Here is a 17,735-nt window from a genome sequence, read left to right on the forward strand (position 1 = left end):
AAAATGTGTCCCACAGGGTCTGACGCAGAGACAAGAGCTGATCACAGTGAAGGGAACAGTTGCAGAGACACAAGGGCACGGGGCTCTGCGCCAGACCCACACAGACATGAAGCAGTAGCCGGGGCTTGCCCAAGACTCCCAACTGTATCAGCTACTCCCTGGTGCTCTGGCCTCCCCTGCTGCCTCCCAACCTTCCCTGAAGGAGCCCATCCAAGGAGCCAGAACAAGCTGGTGGTGCAGTCAGGGAGAGCATCCTGGGGGCGGTGGCTGAGCAGAGAAGGACCAGGCAGGCAAGCAGATGGGAAGGGCAGGGGATGCTCCTCTGTGCTGCAGTGGTGCACATGAGGAGGGGGCTCAGGAAGAGGTGTGAGAAACAGCCCCACAGGACCTGCTTCCCCTAGACAGCTCTGCTCCTGGAAAGCCAGGGGACAGCCAGTTAGCACAAGGCTGCCACCTGGTGGCAATCCCACATCACATGGTGAAAAGGACTTCAGCCAGTGGGGCAGGTTCATCTCTAAGGAGACCTGGACTCTATAGAGCTGGACTCTGCCTGTCCTTAGCTGGGGATGGGAATACAGGGGCATGATGAGGAGTGGCACATGGGCCTCAGGCGGCCCAGCCACCACACCAGGACTCCTCTGGAACTTCCCCAAGGTGCTAGAAGACTGAGATGCATGGTCTTGACCCCCAGGCTATAGGTGGCATAGCCAAGGGAATCCTGGAGCAGATCCCCATCCTTCACCCACCACACCTGGGCACCGAGGCCTGGAGTCAAGACAGGGTGGACGCCAGACATATTAGCCAATGCCTCATTTATTGTCCCCAGCCCAGCACAAACATGCTCTGAGACCAATCCCTCAGTCCATCTGCCCATCAGGTCTCATCTCCACGCAAGAAGGGTGTAGGGTGTGGTACAAGTCAAGCTGGGGGACCTCAAGAGTCCCCGGTGGTGGTTGGGGGCCCCCAGGTTTCAACATACTTCCTTTTGCCAGGCTAAGGCAGCATCTGGGGAGGTAAGGCCCTGTTGTCCAGGTTGGGATCAAGCAGGCTTTGGACAGGCTGCACAGGCTCCGACCAGAGTGCTGGGTGGCACCAAAGCCTAAGGACAGAGCTGGGCCGTCTCTCGCCCTTCGCCTGTGGCCCATGAGAACGCCTGCCCCCTTCAGCATCTGGAAGGCGAGAGAGAGAGGGAGGTGAGGTGTGCTGTGTTCAAAGGAGGGCAGCCACCAGGTGCACCCTCCCCAAATGCCCCCTTGCTGGAAGGGGTTCCTCCAAGAGAGGGTGGTAGAAGACACTGCAGAGGGGCTGCCAGGCTTAAGTCTGCCTCCCTTCTGGGGATCTGAAAACAGAATCATGCTCCACGTTGCTTTGCCCGTTGGTCTCCTAATCCTCCATGTCTGTCCAGTTCCAGCAGGAGGGGTCCCCATAGCAGCCATGCTAATACCTGCTGAGGCCCCACCCTCCCCCATGCAAGCAATACGCCCTTCTGGCTCCCCGGCTTTTGCCCCCACGATCCCTCTGCCTGGATCTCCAAGACTGGTTCTGTCAAATGCTGCCCATGAGCCTGCCACAACCCTCCACCTTGAATGCTGACCTTATTCATCAATGTGGGGCCCATGGTCAGTGTGGCAGTCTCCCCACCTCTCTTTATTTATTTACTTTTGCCATGCTGGAAATGGGAGCCTGGTGTACGCCACCACCCAGCCACATCCCCGACCCTCTTTCCCATCTTAAAGAGAAGGAAATGGAAACCTGGAGAGAAAGCGAGGTTGCCCAAGGGGGTGGTGGCCTGAGCATCAATGTCCCAGTGACTATATCAATGACCCCATGGGTTGCCTGCACCCCCCAGTCCTGCTATTTCTCTCAAGTCTCCAGCTCAGCTTGGCCTTAACTGGGGTCCCTGGAGGTAAAGGGGGACTTCCCTACCATCTCAGGTTCCTTGTCTCAAAGACCGTCTCCTCATCACCACTGTCCAGTGAGGCCATCTCGGTGGGGTCCTCGGTGTTGGCCAGGAGCCCATACCTTCTCCGTTGTGGTTTCTTCAACCTGCACATGGTCCAGACACGCTCAGTGGCTGTCTCTGCTCTCTCCGTCTGGCCCCTGGCCCTCACTGTTGTGCCCATTCCCACCCCCAGAGTCCTGCTGCATCCAGCCCAATCATGTCTGTTTCCTTCACATTGTAAAAGCCATGAGGATTATTACTAAATGCTTTCGTACGGCTGGATGTGGTAGCACACGCTTGTCATCCCAACTGAGGTAGGAGAATTCCAAGTTCCAGCCTAGCTGAGCAACTGACACTGTCTCAAAACTTAAAAAAAAAAAGGGTTGGGAGCAGCTCTCTTGTAAAGTACACCTGCATTCAATCCTCCCTAAGGGGAAAATAAAAACTGTCACTGCAGCAACAGCAAGTGATTCCTGTTGTTCCATTCCTCAGCTCACCCCCACCTCCCCTGTGCCAAGACCACAAGAAAATGATGATGTTCCGGCTCCCAGTTTACTGACAGAGAGTCCCGGAGCAGAGTTAAGAGTCCACAAGTTAGGGCTGGGGATGCGGCTCAAGCGGTAGCGCGCTGGCCTGGCATGCGTGTGGCCACATACAAACAAAGATGTTGTTTCCGTCCATAACTAAAAAATAAATATTAAAATTCTCTCTCTCTCTCTCTCTTTAAAAAAAAAAAAAAAAGAGTCCACCAGTGCCCTAAACAGAGGACTGTGGGCCCAAGACCCTGCCTGCCTGCCGGTGGCCATACCAGAGAAGCGGAGAGACAGATATAGTGAATGGGCATACGCAACGGAGTCAGGAGGTGAAGGCTCTCCACCAAGAACTACAAGACTGTGCTTGGATGATGACCAGAAGGGACATCACCACCGATGTGATGAGGGCCCTTCCAGAGATCAGCTCCAGAGTGCCCCAGAGGCACAACAGAGACGAGGGCCACGGGGAAGGACAGGCGCTTCTCACCTTTCTAGGGGAAGTCAATCAGGAGAACCCAGAATGAAGGGGCAGGCTCCAACGCACAAGTCCTACACAGGGGTGGGGAGAGCAAGAGGACCCAAAGGGCCGCAGAGGGCTTGACCAGACTCCGACCAACAAGGTCAGAGGCCAGTTGTAGCACGCGAACACCAGGCAGCGGGTCCCTGGGGGCCTGAAGAGTCTCTATGCAGTGCTAACAGCAGTACCGGAAAATAGGACAGGACACTCGTGGCTGCCATAAGCATGAGAACAGAGAAGCAATCTCTTGGTGTCCTCCAGGGAAGGAGGGACCGTCCATGCCATCCCCTTAAAAAGCAGCACCATCCCATACTACCCCTCGCTGGTGAAAACTACCAAAACCCGCAACTCGCCGAGGGGGAGCCACGTGGCAGCACGGCCCCGCCCCCACACGTGACATGTGCCAATTGGCTTCGGAAGGGCAGCGGCAACAACTTCCGCCTGACGAACCTGAATGCCCGGATGAGGAAGTAGAGCGCCGCCAGGCCACAGAGGCCCGTGAGCACGTAGAAGGAGCGCAGCAGCGCCGAGCCCTGCGCACCCGGAACCCACGCATGCGTTCTGTTGTGCGGCTCGTCCGGCTGGCTCCCGTTTGTCGTGGCGGGCTGCGGCGAGGGCGAGGGCGCGGGCTGAGACGGCGCAGCGTCCTCAGCCCAGCAAAGCAGCGCCGGCAGCAGCAGCAACAGCGCAGGCGGCACGCGCGGCCCCATGGCCCGGCGGAAGCGGTGCCCCGCCTCTGCTTAAGGCTGCCACTCAGACGCGCGTGGGCGGTGCCGGCCTATAGCCGGCGGGGGGCGGGGCACCCGGTCGGAAGTCCCCTTCAGACGGCCACGTTACCCACAGTGCCCCGCGCCGGCCAGCCCACGTCCCCGCCCCGCCCCGCCCCGCCCCGCCCCGCCCCGCCCCGCCCCGCCCCGGGCCTCCCGCCGCTCCCGCGCCGCACCCCGAAGCAGACACGCGCTTTCTGGGTGACATACGCCCTTTATTCAGACTGCGTGCCCCGCCGGCCGCCCGGCTCTTGCTCCTGCACCGACCATGGCCCGCGGCGAAGCTCCGTCCCGCGAGACCCGCGGGCAGCCCCCGGCCGGCTCTGGGGCACTTACGGCGAGGAGCCGGGAGGCAGGCGGCTGGTCTCGCTGTCCTTCTGGTGTGGCCCTCCTGGCGGCGACCCGAAGTCATCGCTGCTGCGTCCATGCGGCCCGCCTTCACCCTGCCAAAGCAAAGGAGCGTTACAGCCGCGTCCCTGGGCAGGGCTGCTGCCCCTCCCGGCCGCCCTGCAACCTCGGCCGCGGGCCCCAGGCGGCCCCTACCGGCCGGCCTTTGCCTCTCCAGACAGCGCCGAGCCGCTCAGAGTCCGGCGCGGGCTCGGGGGTCTAGGGCGGCCGCAGACACGAGCCCGCTGCGTGCGGAGTCTGGACAGGCTGCCAGCTGTCCGCACGGCAGGGCGCTCCGGGGCCTGGCCCGCCCGAGGCCCCGGCTGGCCGCAGAGGGCAGGGGCCGACGACCAGGCCTGACTTTAGTTCTAGCTTGACTTGAAAATAAAAAAGGAAAACCAAAAGCAGTCCACGGAACCGTCCCCGGTGGTGCGGGACTCGGCTCTAGGAGGGAGGCGGACCGCGGACGCGTTACCTCAGTACAGGCTAGTGACCGCGCTAGCCCAGGGAGCCGCTGGTCTCGGAGGGTCTGTGGGCGCACAACGTCTGTCCTCCGAGGGCTGCAGCTTCATAGGCTAGCAGAGAACGCTCAGAACTCGTGAGGCCGGCAGAGCTAGCTAGCCAGCCCAGTCTGTGGTCACCAGGGCACTGCGCTGTCCCTCTCTGCCCTGCTGCTAGGCTAAGGCCGTCCGGTCAGGTGTCCGAGCGCTGGCTGTCCCTGCTCAGGTGCCCGCCCCATGGAGCCCTCCGGCGGCTGCCATCACCAGAGGCACCAGGGCGCTCTGCGGGCTGAGCTGCTCCTCCCGTCACCCACCTGGCTCTCCTAACGGGAGGTGGCTTTCAGCTGTCCACAAGGCCCGACGGGGTCATTTTACCCTGCCTTCCTCCTCTAGCTCCCTCAGGCCTCAGCTAGGGCCCGCAGTCCTATGCGCGCTGTGCTCCAGCTGCTCTGTGCTTGCTCAGGTCTCACTGCGAGAGCCGCAGCACTCGTGTGTTGTGCAATGAAAGGGAAATTGTCAGAGCAAGGTTCGTTTCACACGGTCTTTTAATCGGCTTCGTAAAGCCAAAGAAAACTGCGTACAAGAATTCCTTAGCCACTGCAAATACAACATCGATGGAGTATGCACGTCTTCCAGTAAAAAAGGACAATATAAATAAACATCTTCAAGAACCTCTGCAGGGACGTCTGCACCTCTACTGTGGGGCGCACACAGCACAGATGAGCGTGCAGGCGGGCTCCAGGGCAGCCTGTGCAGCCGCCCAGGGCAGTGTCCTATCACGCTACACTCAGAAACGTTACACAGAGTTGGAAAAGCCACAGCTTGCTCAGCTTCCGACAGAGAGCGGAGTCAGAGTCCACGTGATCTCAGAGAAGTGATGGGGCACCCAACTTCGCCGGGTGACCCCACTAAAAAGAAACAAAAAAAGCAACACAACCAAAAAAATCCAAAACCAAAAAAACCAGTAACCAACAACCCACACAACAGGGCCAGGGTGTGGCTCAGTGGTAGAGCACTTGCCTTGCATGCATGAGGCTCTGGGTTCCAACCCCAGCACTGCAAAAACAAAAACCACACAACCCCTGCAAGTGTTTTTTAAAAACCCATGGCTCATGGTAAAAAATAAAATCTGAAGTGCTTTTCAAAACGTTTTTAAAACCTTTAAAAACGGACAGCGCTTCCTTAAAAAAGAAAAGTCTAGTAATGAGGCCATCTTGGGGGTCAGAAGCAGTCAGGCTGGGTTGACAAGATCAGAACTGAAATGACTACAAAAGTGGGCATACAAGGAGGTGTGTTCACTACACATTAACGATTCAGCGAAGCTCCCAAAATCTTTAAATACACAGCCATTGGAAGGACGATCTTGAGCAGGAAGGATTTTTACTCGTTGTGTGTAGCTGAGGACAAGAAGCAGGCACAGTGTAAAGGCGCTGAAGCACGCAGCAAGATGCAGCATCCACTCCCATCCAGACCGGAGGGCCTCGGGAGCAACCACCCCCCACAGCCAGGGGAAGGAGGCCGCAGCGGCACACATGCACCTATGCTGGACTGCACGGTGGCTCCCTCACACTCCCTTTCCTTTGGTCACTGACTGGTTTTTGTGTTCTACAGTAGAAACAGCTGAAATGACACACTTGTTCCTTACGGGCAAGCAGAGTGACAAGGTCTGAGCATGGAGCCTAAGTTGGAGGGCGTCAGGGTTTACTGAGCTCCCACCACAGTCACAGAGTGTGGTACCCTTGGAGCAAGACTTACCGTAACTGTCATAGCTGTCTCTGTAGGAACCGCCTGAGCTCCGGTCACCGTAGCCACCACCCTGACTCCGACTGTGGGGAAGAGAAACATGGATGCTAAAGGACACCTTGACTACTTAAGCTCAAGCCTATACAGATAGAGCTCCAGCTAGCTCCCAAACCAGCTGCCCATGGTAGGAGAAGCAGCGCAAACTTGGTTATTGTCAAAAATTGCCATCTCAGGGCTGAGGTTAGCGCTTGCCTTGCTCTAGGTTCCATCACTACCATAAGAAAAATGAAAAACAAAACAAAAACAAAAAACCCCTGCTACCAGCTATACTCCCTGGGCCTCCCACTTCCATGATCTGAGCACTCCTTCCACTCCTGCTTCTGCCACTTCCTCACCTCTCCTGTCTACCAGCCTGCCAGCTTATGCCATGCCATGTGGGGAGCACCCTCCCCAGGACCAACCCTCAACAGCTTCCCTTAAGCCCAGCCAGGCTCTGCACCTCCTCACCTGCTGTAGTAGTCTCTGGAGCCTCCATAGCCCCCACTCCGGGACTCAAACCTGCCACCCCCATAGCCTCGGTCCCCTCCCCCTGTAGAAGACAAACAGAACCAAAAAGAGGATTAGCACCCCTCACACCAGCCGCACTCCACTGGGCCCCCGCGCACTGCCACACTCACCTCTGGAGAACCCACGGCCCCGGCCCCGGCCCCCACGGAAGAAGCCCCGGCCTCCAGTAGAGCCACCTCGGTACCCTCGGGATCGATTGTCAGATGACTTGCCGGCCTGGTCAACTCGGATCTGCCGCCCGTCCACAGACTGGAGAGCAGAGGGTAGCGCAGTCAACCCCTGTGCCTGGCATCTTGGGAAACAGAACTCCCACTCGGCCCGTGAACCCGCAGAGGCCAGCCCTCACCTTCCCATTCATGGCCATCATGGCGTCCTTGGCATCATCGATGTTCTCAAAGGTGACAAAACCAAAGCCTCGTGATCGCTGGGTCTCCCTGTCTTTCACCACCACCACTGGGCAGGAGAGAAGACCTGGTCAGAGCCCAGCAGGCCACAGCGGGGCCAGCAGCCCGCCGCTCAGGCCGCTTACCTTCCGAGATCTGTCCGTATTTTGAGAAGACCTGCTCCAGTGACTGCTCGTTGGTGTCAAAACTGAGCCCGCCCACGAAAAGTTTGCCTTCGTCGGACGCCATGGCGGCCTGCGGCACACACCACGAACCTTTCAGGCGCGTCGCTCACGGCTCCCTTTCCTCGCGCGCACCGCCGACCCGCCCTCCGGGGAGCTCCCCGGCCCCCTCGGCTCGGCGGCCCCACACCCGGCCGCGGCCCGCCGCCTCCGGGCCAGCTCCACCCACCGGCCGCACCGGGCACGCCGCGGGCGGGGCCTCCCGCCCACCGAGCGGGGCCTCCCGCCCACCGAGCGGGGCTGGGCTGCGCTCGGCCGCGCGCCGCGCCGGGGGCAGGGGGCGAATTCCCACCCTGGCCACTGCCTGTCTGCCGACTGGGGGGCCGGACTGGAAGGTGCTTTCGATCACTGTACGACGCCCCGAGGGTGCCGTCATGGAGGCCGCCCCGTTCTGGGGCGGAGTCTCGGCTGTGACGAGAAACCTGGCTTTTAGGGGACGCGGCTACTTAGAGAGGCGGGGCATGTCGACTTGGACAAGGCATTTATTGGCTGGGGACGACCACTGCCCAAAGGTCCAGAAACGAGGAGCGGGACTCATAGGCCGCGCAAGGGGCTGTCGCCTCACACACACACTGAGCGCGCCCGGCCTGACCCGGGGAGGGTGTCCTTTTAAACGTGCTACCACATGGGGAGAGGGAAATAGAGGTTCGTGGAGCGGAAGCCACGGGGTGCGCGCCGCCCCGGCCCCACAGCCCGGGACGGGCCTCCACGCGCCCCGTGGCCCCGCCCCCCTACTCAGCCCCGGCGCATGCGCCACGCGCACGCCCTGCGCCACTCCATCCGGGAACTCGGCACTCCCGCCATTTCGCTGGCGCAGCCTGGAGCTCGCGGCCGCCATTTTGAGCAGGGCCCGCCAAGCCGTGGGCCCGGGTCTCAGGGGAAACGCCCTCAGGCCAACGCAGGACCCGGTCTCCCGCTGCCCCTCGCCGCCGGCGGGACGGACTCCACCCCAGGCCCGCCCCGGCACCGCCCCCTCCCAGGGGCGTGCCGCCGCGGCCCCGCTTCGCCTGGGCGTCTCAGGCCGCCCACCGCCCGGGCCCCTCGGAGTCGGTGCCGCCAGGGCCCTCACCGCTGAGTCGGGCAGGTCCCTGACGCGAGCGGGAAGACGGCACACCACACCGACCCGAGCCTCCTAACGCGCGAGTGAGGGGGGGGGCGCCCCGTGCCCGGTCTGATATATGCTGCTGCCGGGCCCCGCCCCCTCTACCCCGCCCCTTGAACCTCGTAAGCCAATCCGAGGATTCTGAAACTGCGGCTGCGCCTCATATTCATGAGTTGGGGCGGGGCAAATTCGGGCCCCGCCCCTCCCCAGCACTGGCGCCGAGCGTGCTGATTGGCCGGAATGTTCCCAGTCCGCAGTCTCCCGCCCCCGTGCGCGGGGGCGTGGTCGGGGCAGTGGGGCAGGGCTGACCCACTTCCGTGTGCCGGTACCCTGGCCTGCGGCGAGGAACAAAGGGTCTCCTGTCTCATGGCACCCACCCCCTCGTATCGCTCCAATCCCAATATATCGACTTCATCCAGATGCCTATACCTGTCAGAGCCCTGGACTTCAGATACCCCAACTTCCTCTGAATCCTGACATCAATCCTTATCTACTTGCCAATACAGCTGATAACCCCTGACTCCCAGAACTCCAAGGCTCCTGAATGAACCATTTCATGCAATCAAACGCAACACCCAATCAAACCCCAACACCGACAGTCCCATTTATGTGAGCCCCAATATTCCCCACAACTCCACTTCTTCCTCCATCCCAACACTTTGGGACACCCCAGTTCAGTGTGCCCACAAATCCAACCACATCCGCCCCTAACTCTAAGCCATTCCCTGACCTCACTCTCTCCATCCCTGGCAGATGCTTCACAGGCATCCCAACACTCACCTGGCCTGGCATTTGTCCATCCCAGGTCTATGTGCACCCCATGTTCAAGTGGATCCACCATGCAGTCCCCAATATACCCAAATCCAGCTCTGCCTTTGGCTTCCCCGCTGCTACCAGGCATCCCAGTCACAGCCATCCCGTGGGTCCGGAGGTCAGGGCCCTCTATGCTCTGCCACCCGTGTCTTGACCTTTAGAAGGCGTCTCTTCTCTGGTTCTTGGATGTTCCAAGAGCACCTCTGTGATGAGTTTGCAAAGGCCTTTGCCCCTAAGGCTGCTCCTGGGGTGGGGGACCTTTTTATGGCCTGCTTAGCTCATGCTGCTCCCAGGCCACCTAGTCGAAGAAGATTGTAAATCCTTCTCTGTCTGCCCAGACCAGTGACCCACACTACAGCTCCTCCCCCAGAAAGTCTCGGACTCTGCAGGAAAGTTGAGGGTCATTGAGGAAGAGGCCCCGTTTTCCTGAAAAATCCCAGCTCCACCCCAGGCCTCGGACTCCAGCAGGTCGAAATGACCCAGCTATCTCCAGTGACAAGGTCGCCAGTACCCTCAAAGAGCTCAAGGACCCCTTCCCCAGCCGGCAGTTGCATGACTCATGGCCACCCCCTCTGCACCTTGCCTCCCGTCAGCAGCAACCTGCTGCTGCGTCAGCCACTCACGCAGGACTGTTATTATAAGGAGCAGAGAGACATCAGCATCCAGCTCCCCTCGCTGTGTGGAGGGGGCCACCCACACCCCGCCCCGGAGCAATTCAGGCCCGCCCTTTCCCATCTAAATCCTAGGCCCGGAAATTCTTGTGCCATAGTTTCTCAGGGATGGGAAGCGTCTCTGTAGTCACAATTCCGGGGTCATTCTGGGCCCCCACGTTGTCTCTAGTTCTGAGTCCCTGATTCCTCCTGGTTTTGTGTGGAGCCCTGTGTTCATTCTCTCATTCTGCCAGCACCCAGTTAATAAGCTTACTACCGGCAATTCCTGTGTGCCAGTCCCCGAGGGTACCCACGGCGGTCCGGGGTCCCCAGCAAGGTGTGGACGTGAAACTGCGGAAGCCTGTCCTCTGCGCTTCTGCCCCTCCACAGGGTGCTGGAGTCTCAGCTTTGTACCGGTCTCCGAGCCTGTGCCTCTGTGGTGACCTGCCTGCGTGTACATCAGTCTCTCGGCGTGTCACCGTGACTCACTATCCTCGTGGGGGGCTTGCAGGAAGTGAGGACCCCTTCTCACCCCATCTGCCACCCCTACACGATGAACTCGAGGCCAGGCTCATAGCCCGGCGCTGACACAAGGGGGCGCCGCAGCCTCGCTGTCGGCGTGGCTGAAGCTTTTGCGACCAGCTCCCAGGTCCCGCCCTTCAGGGCAATGGCCAGCTGCGTGGCCTCGCATGGAGTGTCGGGTCCTTCTACCGCCCCCAGCCCTCGCGGGTCAGACGGCCAACCCGCAGGGCGAGGACCTCCCTGGCGTGGGGACCTCAGAGCCCTGTTGCCTGCCCCAGCTCGCCCCGCGACTCTGCCGGGCCGGAGTGGGGTTGCTATTCCTGTAGAGACGCTTGGGACTCGCCCCTGCCCCTGGAGGACTCGGGCTCGGCCGGGAGTCTCCCTGACTCTTCATCTCCGCATTTCCCCGGCTCTGCGCCGCCGTCGGCTTTTTCACAAACCTGCCCCCTTCCCAGCCAGCTGTCTCCGACGGGGCGACCCCCACCCCCCCATCCCGAAGGTTTCGCCCACTCCACCCCAGGGCTGGCAGCCCCGCCCTCCCTCTGCGAGGCGTCGCTATATAGGTGGGGGCAGGGCCGCTTCCATTCCGCCCTCCCCGCGGGGCCGGGCCCGCCGGACGCTGGGTCCTTTCTCGACCCGGGTTAATGACCGGGCGGGAGGCGATAATGAGCGTCTCGACCAGGGACGGGAGTGGTCCAGGATGAAAGACTTGTAGTGGTGGTGGGGTACCCCGGGGCCGCGTAATTACCGCCCCCTCCCGGCCAGGCGGGGCTGGGATGGTGCACCTGGCGGCCGCCAGGCGGGGGCGCAAAAGTGGGGCTGTCCTGGTAGACTCCAGTCACCCAGCTGGCCCCAATCCTCGGGGCCCAGAGCCAGGGTGGGGGATGAGCAGACTGTGCGTGCTGCCAGGTGTGGCGCACGTGTGTGCTCGTGGGCCTCGGACTCGTGGGCACTGAGATGACTGGGGACAGGTTCATGTGGACAGGAAAGTGGGGTTGTACTTGGGTGTACACAGGCGTTGGGGGGGGGGGTGGTGGTGCTGGGAGCTTGGCAGCCCAGTCAGGACAGGATCACATTTGCCAGGAATGCAAGCCTGTGTTCCACAACACACAGGAAGGGGTGCTGAGACCCCAAATATGTACACAATCCGGATGTGCATGTGGGAGCAACTCAGGACACGCATGGATATGCGTGACAAGGGTGGGCCGGGACCTACAAAGCGTATGTGCCCATGCCTGGTGCTATGACTCATGTCCCTGGGGTGGGCACTTGAGCTATGTCAGCAGCAGAAGGGGCAGTTTCAGAAGCCCGACGTCCAGAGCAGTAAGGGTTAAATCAGCCCCTACCCCAGGACCTACCTGTACCAAGGGGGTCTCTCTTCCCCAGTGCCTAAGGTTCAGAGGTCTGCAACACAGAAATGCCAGAGGGGGGCTGCACCTTATTCCTAGGAGGGGGTCTGCATCCAGGATGGGGTGCAGGGCCCAGACTGGGGCTGGGCCTAAGCTGCCAGTGACTCACCCCCTCCCCACAGGCCTGAGTCACAGCCCAGGAATGTACAGGCTGTTAGGCCACATCTGCTCCTGGTCAGCCCAGGCCAGAGCAGGCCATCCCAGCAGCCCCAAGGCTGGGCCTTAGCATACATATCCTGTGACACACCACACACACACATATGCACTCACTGGGCACAAAGTCACACAGCCACCATGCACTGGGCACCAAGAAGTGCCCTGGGCATGAAAGTTGGCTGCCAACTGCATGCATACATAACAGGTTGCATATGAGATCCAGAGGACACATGGTGACACAGTGATGGTGGTCAGGACAGAAGGCCCCATGCCTGCTCTCAAGACCACACCTGCTCAGTCTTTCTGTACTCCATACAATGCAGAGGCCAAGAAAGTGACCCCTGCCACTAAGGGATGGACAGTGGGAAGGGCAGAAAGTGAGCACACCTGGCAGGATGTACAGTGACCTGTATTTGTGGGCGTGCCACCTGAGATGTCTGGGAAATGCCAGAGTCCCTGCAGCAGCCAAGAACACCCTGCAGCTGGCCTAGGTGCTTACCTGGGGGTGCTGAGGACAGGCACACTGTTTCTAAAACCAGATAAGGGGGTGGGTGCAGACTGCCCACCTCTATGGCCTCAGAGATGCTTAGCAACAACCCCCATCCTGGAAGGGCCTAAGGAACAGGTCCCCACCATAGCCATTCACTATACTCTGGGCCCCACTCCCCACCTTGTGGCCCCAAAGCAGGGCATCACCTGTCCACAGGTTCCCTGTAAACCCAAAGGACACAGAGTGGCTTCTGCCTGGGGCTGGTGGTTTCTCTGTGTCAATAACAGAGGAGGACAAGTGGAGATCCAGTCCTCTCCCCACACCCTCAACCTGGGGCAGCTACAGGGACTCACGACAAACCACCCCTGCGTGTGGCAATCCAAAGTCACACAGCATCTGCCCACCCCAGAGGCTGCAGGACCCCCATACAAGCAGATGCCTAGAAAATATGTCCATGCACCCATACATAGATCAGGATCTGTACCTCCAGGGTTACACAGAACCAAGGGCCAGCTGAAAAGTGGGTGACAGGCAGCAGCACCTCTGGGGACAGAGGAGCTTGAGTTCTCTCTCTTCTGCATGTGGCAGTTCACTCACTCAAGTTAATTTCTTTCTTTGCCTGTATTTCCAACGGTAACCAAAAGGCTCCTGGCTGAAGTCAGGGGACAGCTGTGAACGGCCGCCCTGTGTGCACCTGCTTCCCACCCAGACCAGAAGACTGCAGTGGCCACGGGTGGGGGAAGGGAAGGGCCTAGGGCCTAGGGCCCAGAGCTAGTGGCCAGTGGTTCTTAGCCCACTTCTCCCACGGTGTTTGTTGGAGGGTGCTGCATGGTGACTTTTAATACTAGGGTTTTAAGGGAGGTCTTGGCCCAGGGCAAGAATGGGGGGGTACCCTTCGTTTTGAGGGTCACACAGTTGACTGAGGGATTGTGGAGGAACCAGTGCGGGCCTGGGGCAGGTTTATGGGTGTGTGTGAGTGGGTGTTGTGTACTAAAGAGCCTGGCAAATAGATGGCACTCAATAAACACCCTTAGAGCGTTGAGGGGTGTGCTGTACACACCGGTCTTGTGTCTGGTGGCCGGGCGGTATGGGGCTGTTTGTGGGGTACTGCTTATTCTCCAGGAGGGCTGAGTGTGGGCAGCGTCCTGGGTGTGGGGTGGGTGCTGGGCAGTAGCAGCTCGCGTTCCGCGGCAGCCGGCGGGGTGGCCGCCTCCTGGGTGGGGGCCCCGCCCACATTCCAGAGGGGTCGGGGTGCCCTCCGGCCCACCCCACCCGCTCCAGACCTGACCCGGGCCAGAGCCTACTCCCTCCCGGCACCCGAGGCAGCAGCTGGCTCCAGGGAGGGGCGCGGGGCGGGGGAGGAGGCTGGAATGTGAGCCGGGGGTGAGGGAGGGGGCCCGGGAGGGGGCGGAAGTAGGGGAGGGGCCGGGGCGGCCGAGAGGGACGAGAATAGAGGGGGATGGAGACCGGACAGAAATAGAGGCTGGGAGACCGAGGAAGACCCACAGAAAGAGAAACGGGGTAGACTGACAGCGCCAGAGGGAACCGGAGCGAGCGCGAGGAGGCCAGAGGCCGACGCGAGGGAAACAGGGGCAGGAGGCAGTGGAGGGAGACGCCCGGCCCTGCCCCACCGCTGGGCTGCTCACCTGCTCCCAGTGACACCGGAGAGAGCCAGTTCTCTGCCCTCCCAAGGCTGGGCAGCCGCGGGTGGGGCTGGAGTCACGACTCCCGGGTAGGGTCCCCACGCCCTCGGCCGCGGGAAGTGGCAACTCCCATTCCCATGGCTCTGCGAAGGAGGGCGGTTCGCGCCAGGCCCTGTGGAGGCGGTGTGGGGAGCACCCTCAGTTCCATCTCCCCAAGGTTTCTGGCCACGGGCCTGGCTTCTTCCTGCCACCCACCACGAGCCACCTCCAGACCAACCGTGGTCTTTGCCATCCCCAAACCTTGGAGCCACTCCAAATGCTGTTTGGCGACCCCCAGAGCCCTCAGGCCTCTGCCAGAAAGCCCTGACCTCCAGTGCCCTCATATCCCACAGCTGCCTTCTCACCGACAGAGCCTGCCCACCTAGGAGGTCACCCCTTAGCTGAGGCAGTCAAGTCCCTCCTGCTTTGGCAGCCACTTCGTTCCACTAGCTTCATCGTCTCCCTCTTTACTCCTCCTCCCGGACTAGCGCCAGAGGCCAGCCTGGGGCCAAAGCTTTTGGTTAACATCCTCCCCACTTGGCAAATACCCACCCCTGTTCCCTCTGACTGCTGCCTCTGTAAGCCTAGTTAAAACCAAAACTGAACCCAAGGCAGGGGGCAGCGGGCCCGGAAATTCCACCCCCTGGGTCCTCAACAACTCCTGAGCACTTGCCAGCCTCTCAGCCAAATACTCACACACACAGGCAAGCAGACTTCCCTTCCCCAAACTCTAGGGCAAGCCAAGCCCAAGTTCTCCTTCGGGAAGATACTACCAGGGTTTCCACCTATCCCTTACTCTGGCCAAGCGTCTGTCCAGCCACCTCCTGGATGTCCTGGCCTCTGTTCCGGTCTTCTCAGGTCACAGACCTGGGGACAGCCCTTTTGGGTCCTTGCCAGCTTGACCTTTTCCTCTCATCTTTGCTTTCTCTCCACCAACTTGCCTTCCCCGCTGCCCACAAAGGCTCCTTCTTTCATGTTTCCAGGCCTCTGCACACACCGTGCTTCCTACCCTGGGCACACCTTCCCTCTCCCTATGAACTCATATTCCTCCAGCAAAGCCTCAACCCCTTCCTCCAGGTAGTCTCCACTCTCTGAGCTCCCTTAGCCTGGGAGTTACTGGAGTGCTGGGCGCAGGGGTCGGGCACGGGAGAACACAATGAAGAAATAAGTAGAAAATGCCTGAGCATAAAAGGAGAAGTGCACGTGAGCGGGGGGGGGGGTCCACGTGCGGCGCCCTCAAGTACGCCCCCTCTTCCGTCCAGGCCCCACCGCAGCCGTCAGGCCTAGGTTGCATTTCCCGCCCCCAAGCTTGCGGGTGCGCAGGGAGAAAGGAGGGGCTGCTGTGCTTCCTTGCTCGCGCTTGCGCATTCGATCCAGCTGGGCTGAAGTCCCGCCTCCAGGTGACTACGGACGCTACTATTGGCCTTTGAAAATAGCGAACGGCGTGTCCGCCAATGAGACTTCCCCGGGGGTGGGCGGGGCAAGGACCTCCCCACTAGGTGACGGGGGTGGGCGCGCCCTCCCCGCAGTGACGTCAGGCTCCTTTCGTGATGCGTTGCCCTGGAAACCGCGTTTCCATCTCCGCGGGTTTCCGGGGGCCGCCCCCTCCCATTCAGTTTTTTCCTCAATGGGGGAGAAACCGGTGCAGGGCCAACTCCGCCCCCTGCGAGCCTGGTAACCCCCTGCGCGTTTTGTGCCTCAGTTTACCTCTTCGCTCCTCCTACTCAACGCATGGCCACCACTTGCTTCACCGGGCCGAGCACCTCCCTGGGCAAGTGTGTGTAGGCGCTGGGGTCGTGCAGGGTGCACGGAGGGCTGGGGTTGTTTCTCCTAGTGATCTCTCTCTCGCCCTCCGGGAGCTTATTCCTCAGAGCCCCAGAATACAGCCAGACCTGGGCCTCCACCCCCAAGGCAGGCCCTGTACCCCCCTCCCCAAGGCATGGCCTTGACTCCCTTGGGGCCAGGCCCTCAGGCTGGCGGAGTCAGCACGCTAGGGGGCGGTTCCTGGATTGTAGGTACAAACATCCCCTGTGAATCAGGAGGCCCATTGTGGCATCCTTCTTCCTCATCCTCAGTCCTGGGCGGCAGGTGATGGCCAGGGTGACGCTCCTGACTCGTGGGGCTGGGGCTGCTGTTCCTCCTGAGCCTTCCCTTTGCACCTCCACCCCGTGGCCTCCAACTTGGGCGTGGGGGGAAGAGGACATTTCACCACGACCTTGAGGCCTGGGGATGGGCTGACAGGGCATCTGCCTTCCTGCCCTGGGTGTGGGATGATCTGGGGACTGAGTGGTGGGAAGGGCTGAAGGTCCAGGAAGATGTGTCCTAGGCCACCCTGTAAAAGGGACCCGCCCCTCCCTCCCCCGCCCCAGGGTTCTTGGATCAGGGCTGGGGAGGGCAGAAGCTTGGCCATGTGGACCTGGAGGAGGGTAAGGGGTCACAATTAAAAAAAATCCTCTCACCCTCTTGGCCAAGTGCTGTTTCTGGACCTCTTTTCTCTATAAAGTAGGAGTATAACTACTTCTCACAGCTTGCTGTGCTTTTTAAATGAGGAAATGCATGTGAAAGATTAGGTGTGGGATGATTGCTCCCTCTGCCCAGCCCCCAAAGACATAAAGATGGAACCCCAGAGGACCTTAACTGGGTCCTTGGGGAGCCCAAGGCTGGCAGAGGGGAAGACAGAAGGTCAGGGAGGGGTGGGAGGGGCATTCTGGGGAAGTTCCTAGGCCGAGTATGGGGCAGCCAGGAAAGAGGTGTTCCTGCTAGGGCCTTTGTTAAGGCCAGGGCCAGGTTTGATCCCTGACCATCAATCTGTAATACAACACTAGGGTGTGGCCATAGGGGCCAAGAGGTCATCCTGGGCTGGGTCCTGGCCTGCAGCACACCTGACTAGTTACCCAGGTGAGGCCTGGGCTGTAGGAAGTCTAGCTTCCTGGGAACAGTGGCTCACACTGGTGCTTATCCGTGAGCAGTCTCCATGATCAGCAAACCAGTGGTGAGACTCGAGGAGAAGGTTCTGGCAGGGCTGGAGCCACTAGTGTTGGGGTCAAGCTCAGGTCTCCCTAGATACAGACTCCCAAGTCCCTGTTCCCATAACCCACTGCAGATGGAGGACCTGAGAGGAGCAGGGTCCCTTCACTGGGTAGGTAGCAAGTGGGCAAGCAGGTCCATGCCCACACCCTGAGGGACTTCCGGCCCTGGGTACCAGGAAGTGGCCGGCTCCTCCCTTCACTGCCCTAGTGGCTTCCTGCCTACCCCAGAGCTGCGGAGAGGGTGTGAGAACCAGGAAGGATGCCAGGGCGTCCCCCCCCCCACTGACAGGCAGAACCAGAC

General features: G+C 60.5%; 2 protein-coding genes and 1 long non-coding RNA gene across 5 annotated transcripts; all 3 read right to left on the reverse strand.

Annotated features, from left to right (window-relative positions):
• Positions 1-795: 795 nt before the first annotated feature.
• Fam174c (family with sequence similarity 174 member C) lies at positions 796-3,847 on the reverse strand. Its single transcript, XM_077109856.1, has 3 exons — positions 3,443-3,847; positions 1,927-2,046; positions 796-1,169 (listed from the first exon to the last, which is right to left on the reverse strand). Coding segments are annotated over exons 1-3 (381 nt in total). The 5' UTR covers positions 3,703-3,847; the 3' UTR covers positions 796-1,168.
• Positions 3,514-8,779, reverse strand: Cirbp (cold inducible RNA binding protein). Of its 3 annotated transcripts, XR_013155543.1 has the most exons (8): positions 8,651-8,779; positions 7,486-7,594; positions 7,303-7,409; positions 7,067-7,205; positions 6,897-6,978; positions 6,402-6,472; positions 4,096-4,202; positions 3,514-3,597 (listed from the first exon to the last, which is right to left on the reverse strand). XR_013155543.1 is itself a non-coding variant. In XM_077109855.1 (7 exons), exons 2-7 carry the CDS (start codon positions 7,586-7,588, stop codon positions 4,198-4,200), a joined length of 507 nt encoding a protein of 168 aa, XP_076965970.1. In that variant the 5' UTR covers positions 7,589-7,594; positions 8,651-8,779; the 3' UTR covers positions 3,954-4,197. The 3 variants fall into 3 exon arrangements, 2 of the variants coding, with proteins under 2 accessions (XP_076965970.1, XP_076965969.1); XM_077109855.1 differs by lacking the exon at positions 3,514-3,597 and having other exon boundaries at positions 3,954-4,202; XM_077109854.1 differs by lacking the exons at positions 3,514-3,597; positions 4,096-4,202 and adding an exon at positions 5,174-6,043 and having other exon boundaries at positions 8,651-8,775.
• Positions 8,780-11,274: 2,495 nt separating this feature from the next.
• LOC143641885 (uncharacterized) lies at positions 11,275-14,842 on the reverse strand. Its single transcript, XR_013155544.1, has 3 exons — positions 14,771-14,842; positions 14,370-14,538; positions 11,275-12,072 (listed from the first exon to the last, which is right to left on the reverse strand). It is a non-coding gene; the product is annotated as an uncharacterized LOC143641885 (long non-coding RNA).
• Between the last annotated feature and the right edge of the window lie 2,893 nt (positions 14,843-17,735).

Source organism: Callospermophilus lateralis, chromosome 1 (assembly GCF_048772815.1).
Source record: "Callospermophilus lateralis isolate mCalLat2 chromosome 1, mCalLat2.hap1, whole genome shotgun sequence".
NCBI lineage: Eukaryota > Metazoa > Chordata > Mammalia > Rodentia > Sciuridae > Callospermophilus > Callospermophilus lateralis.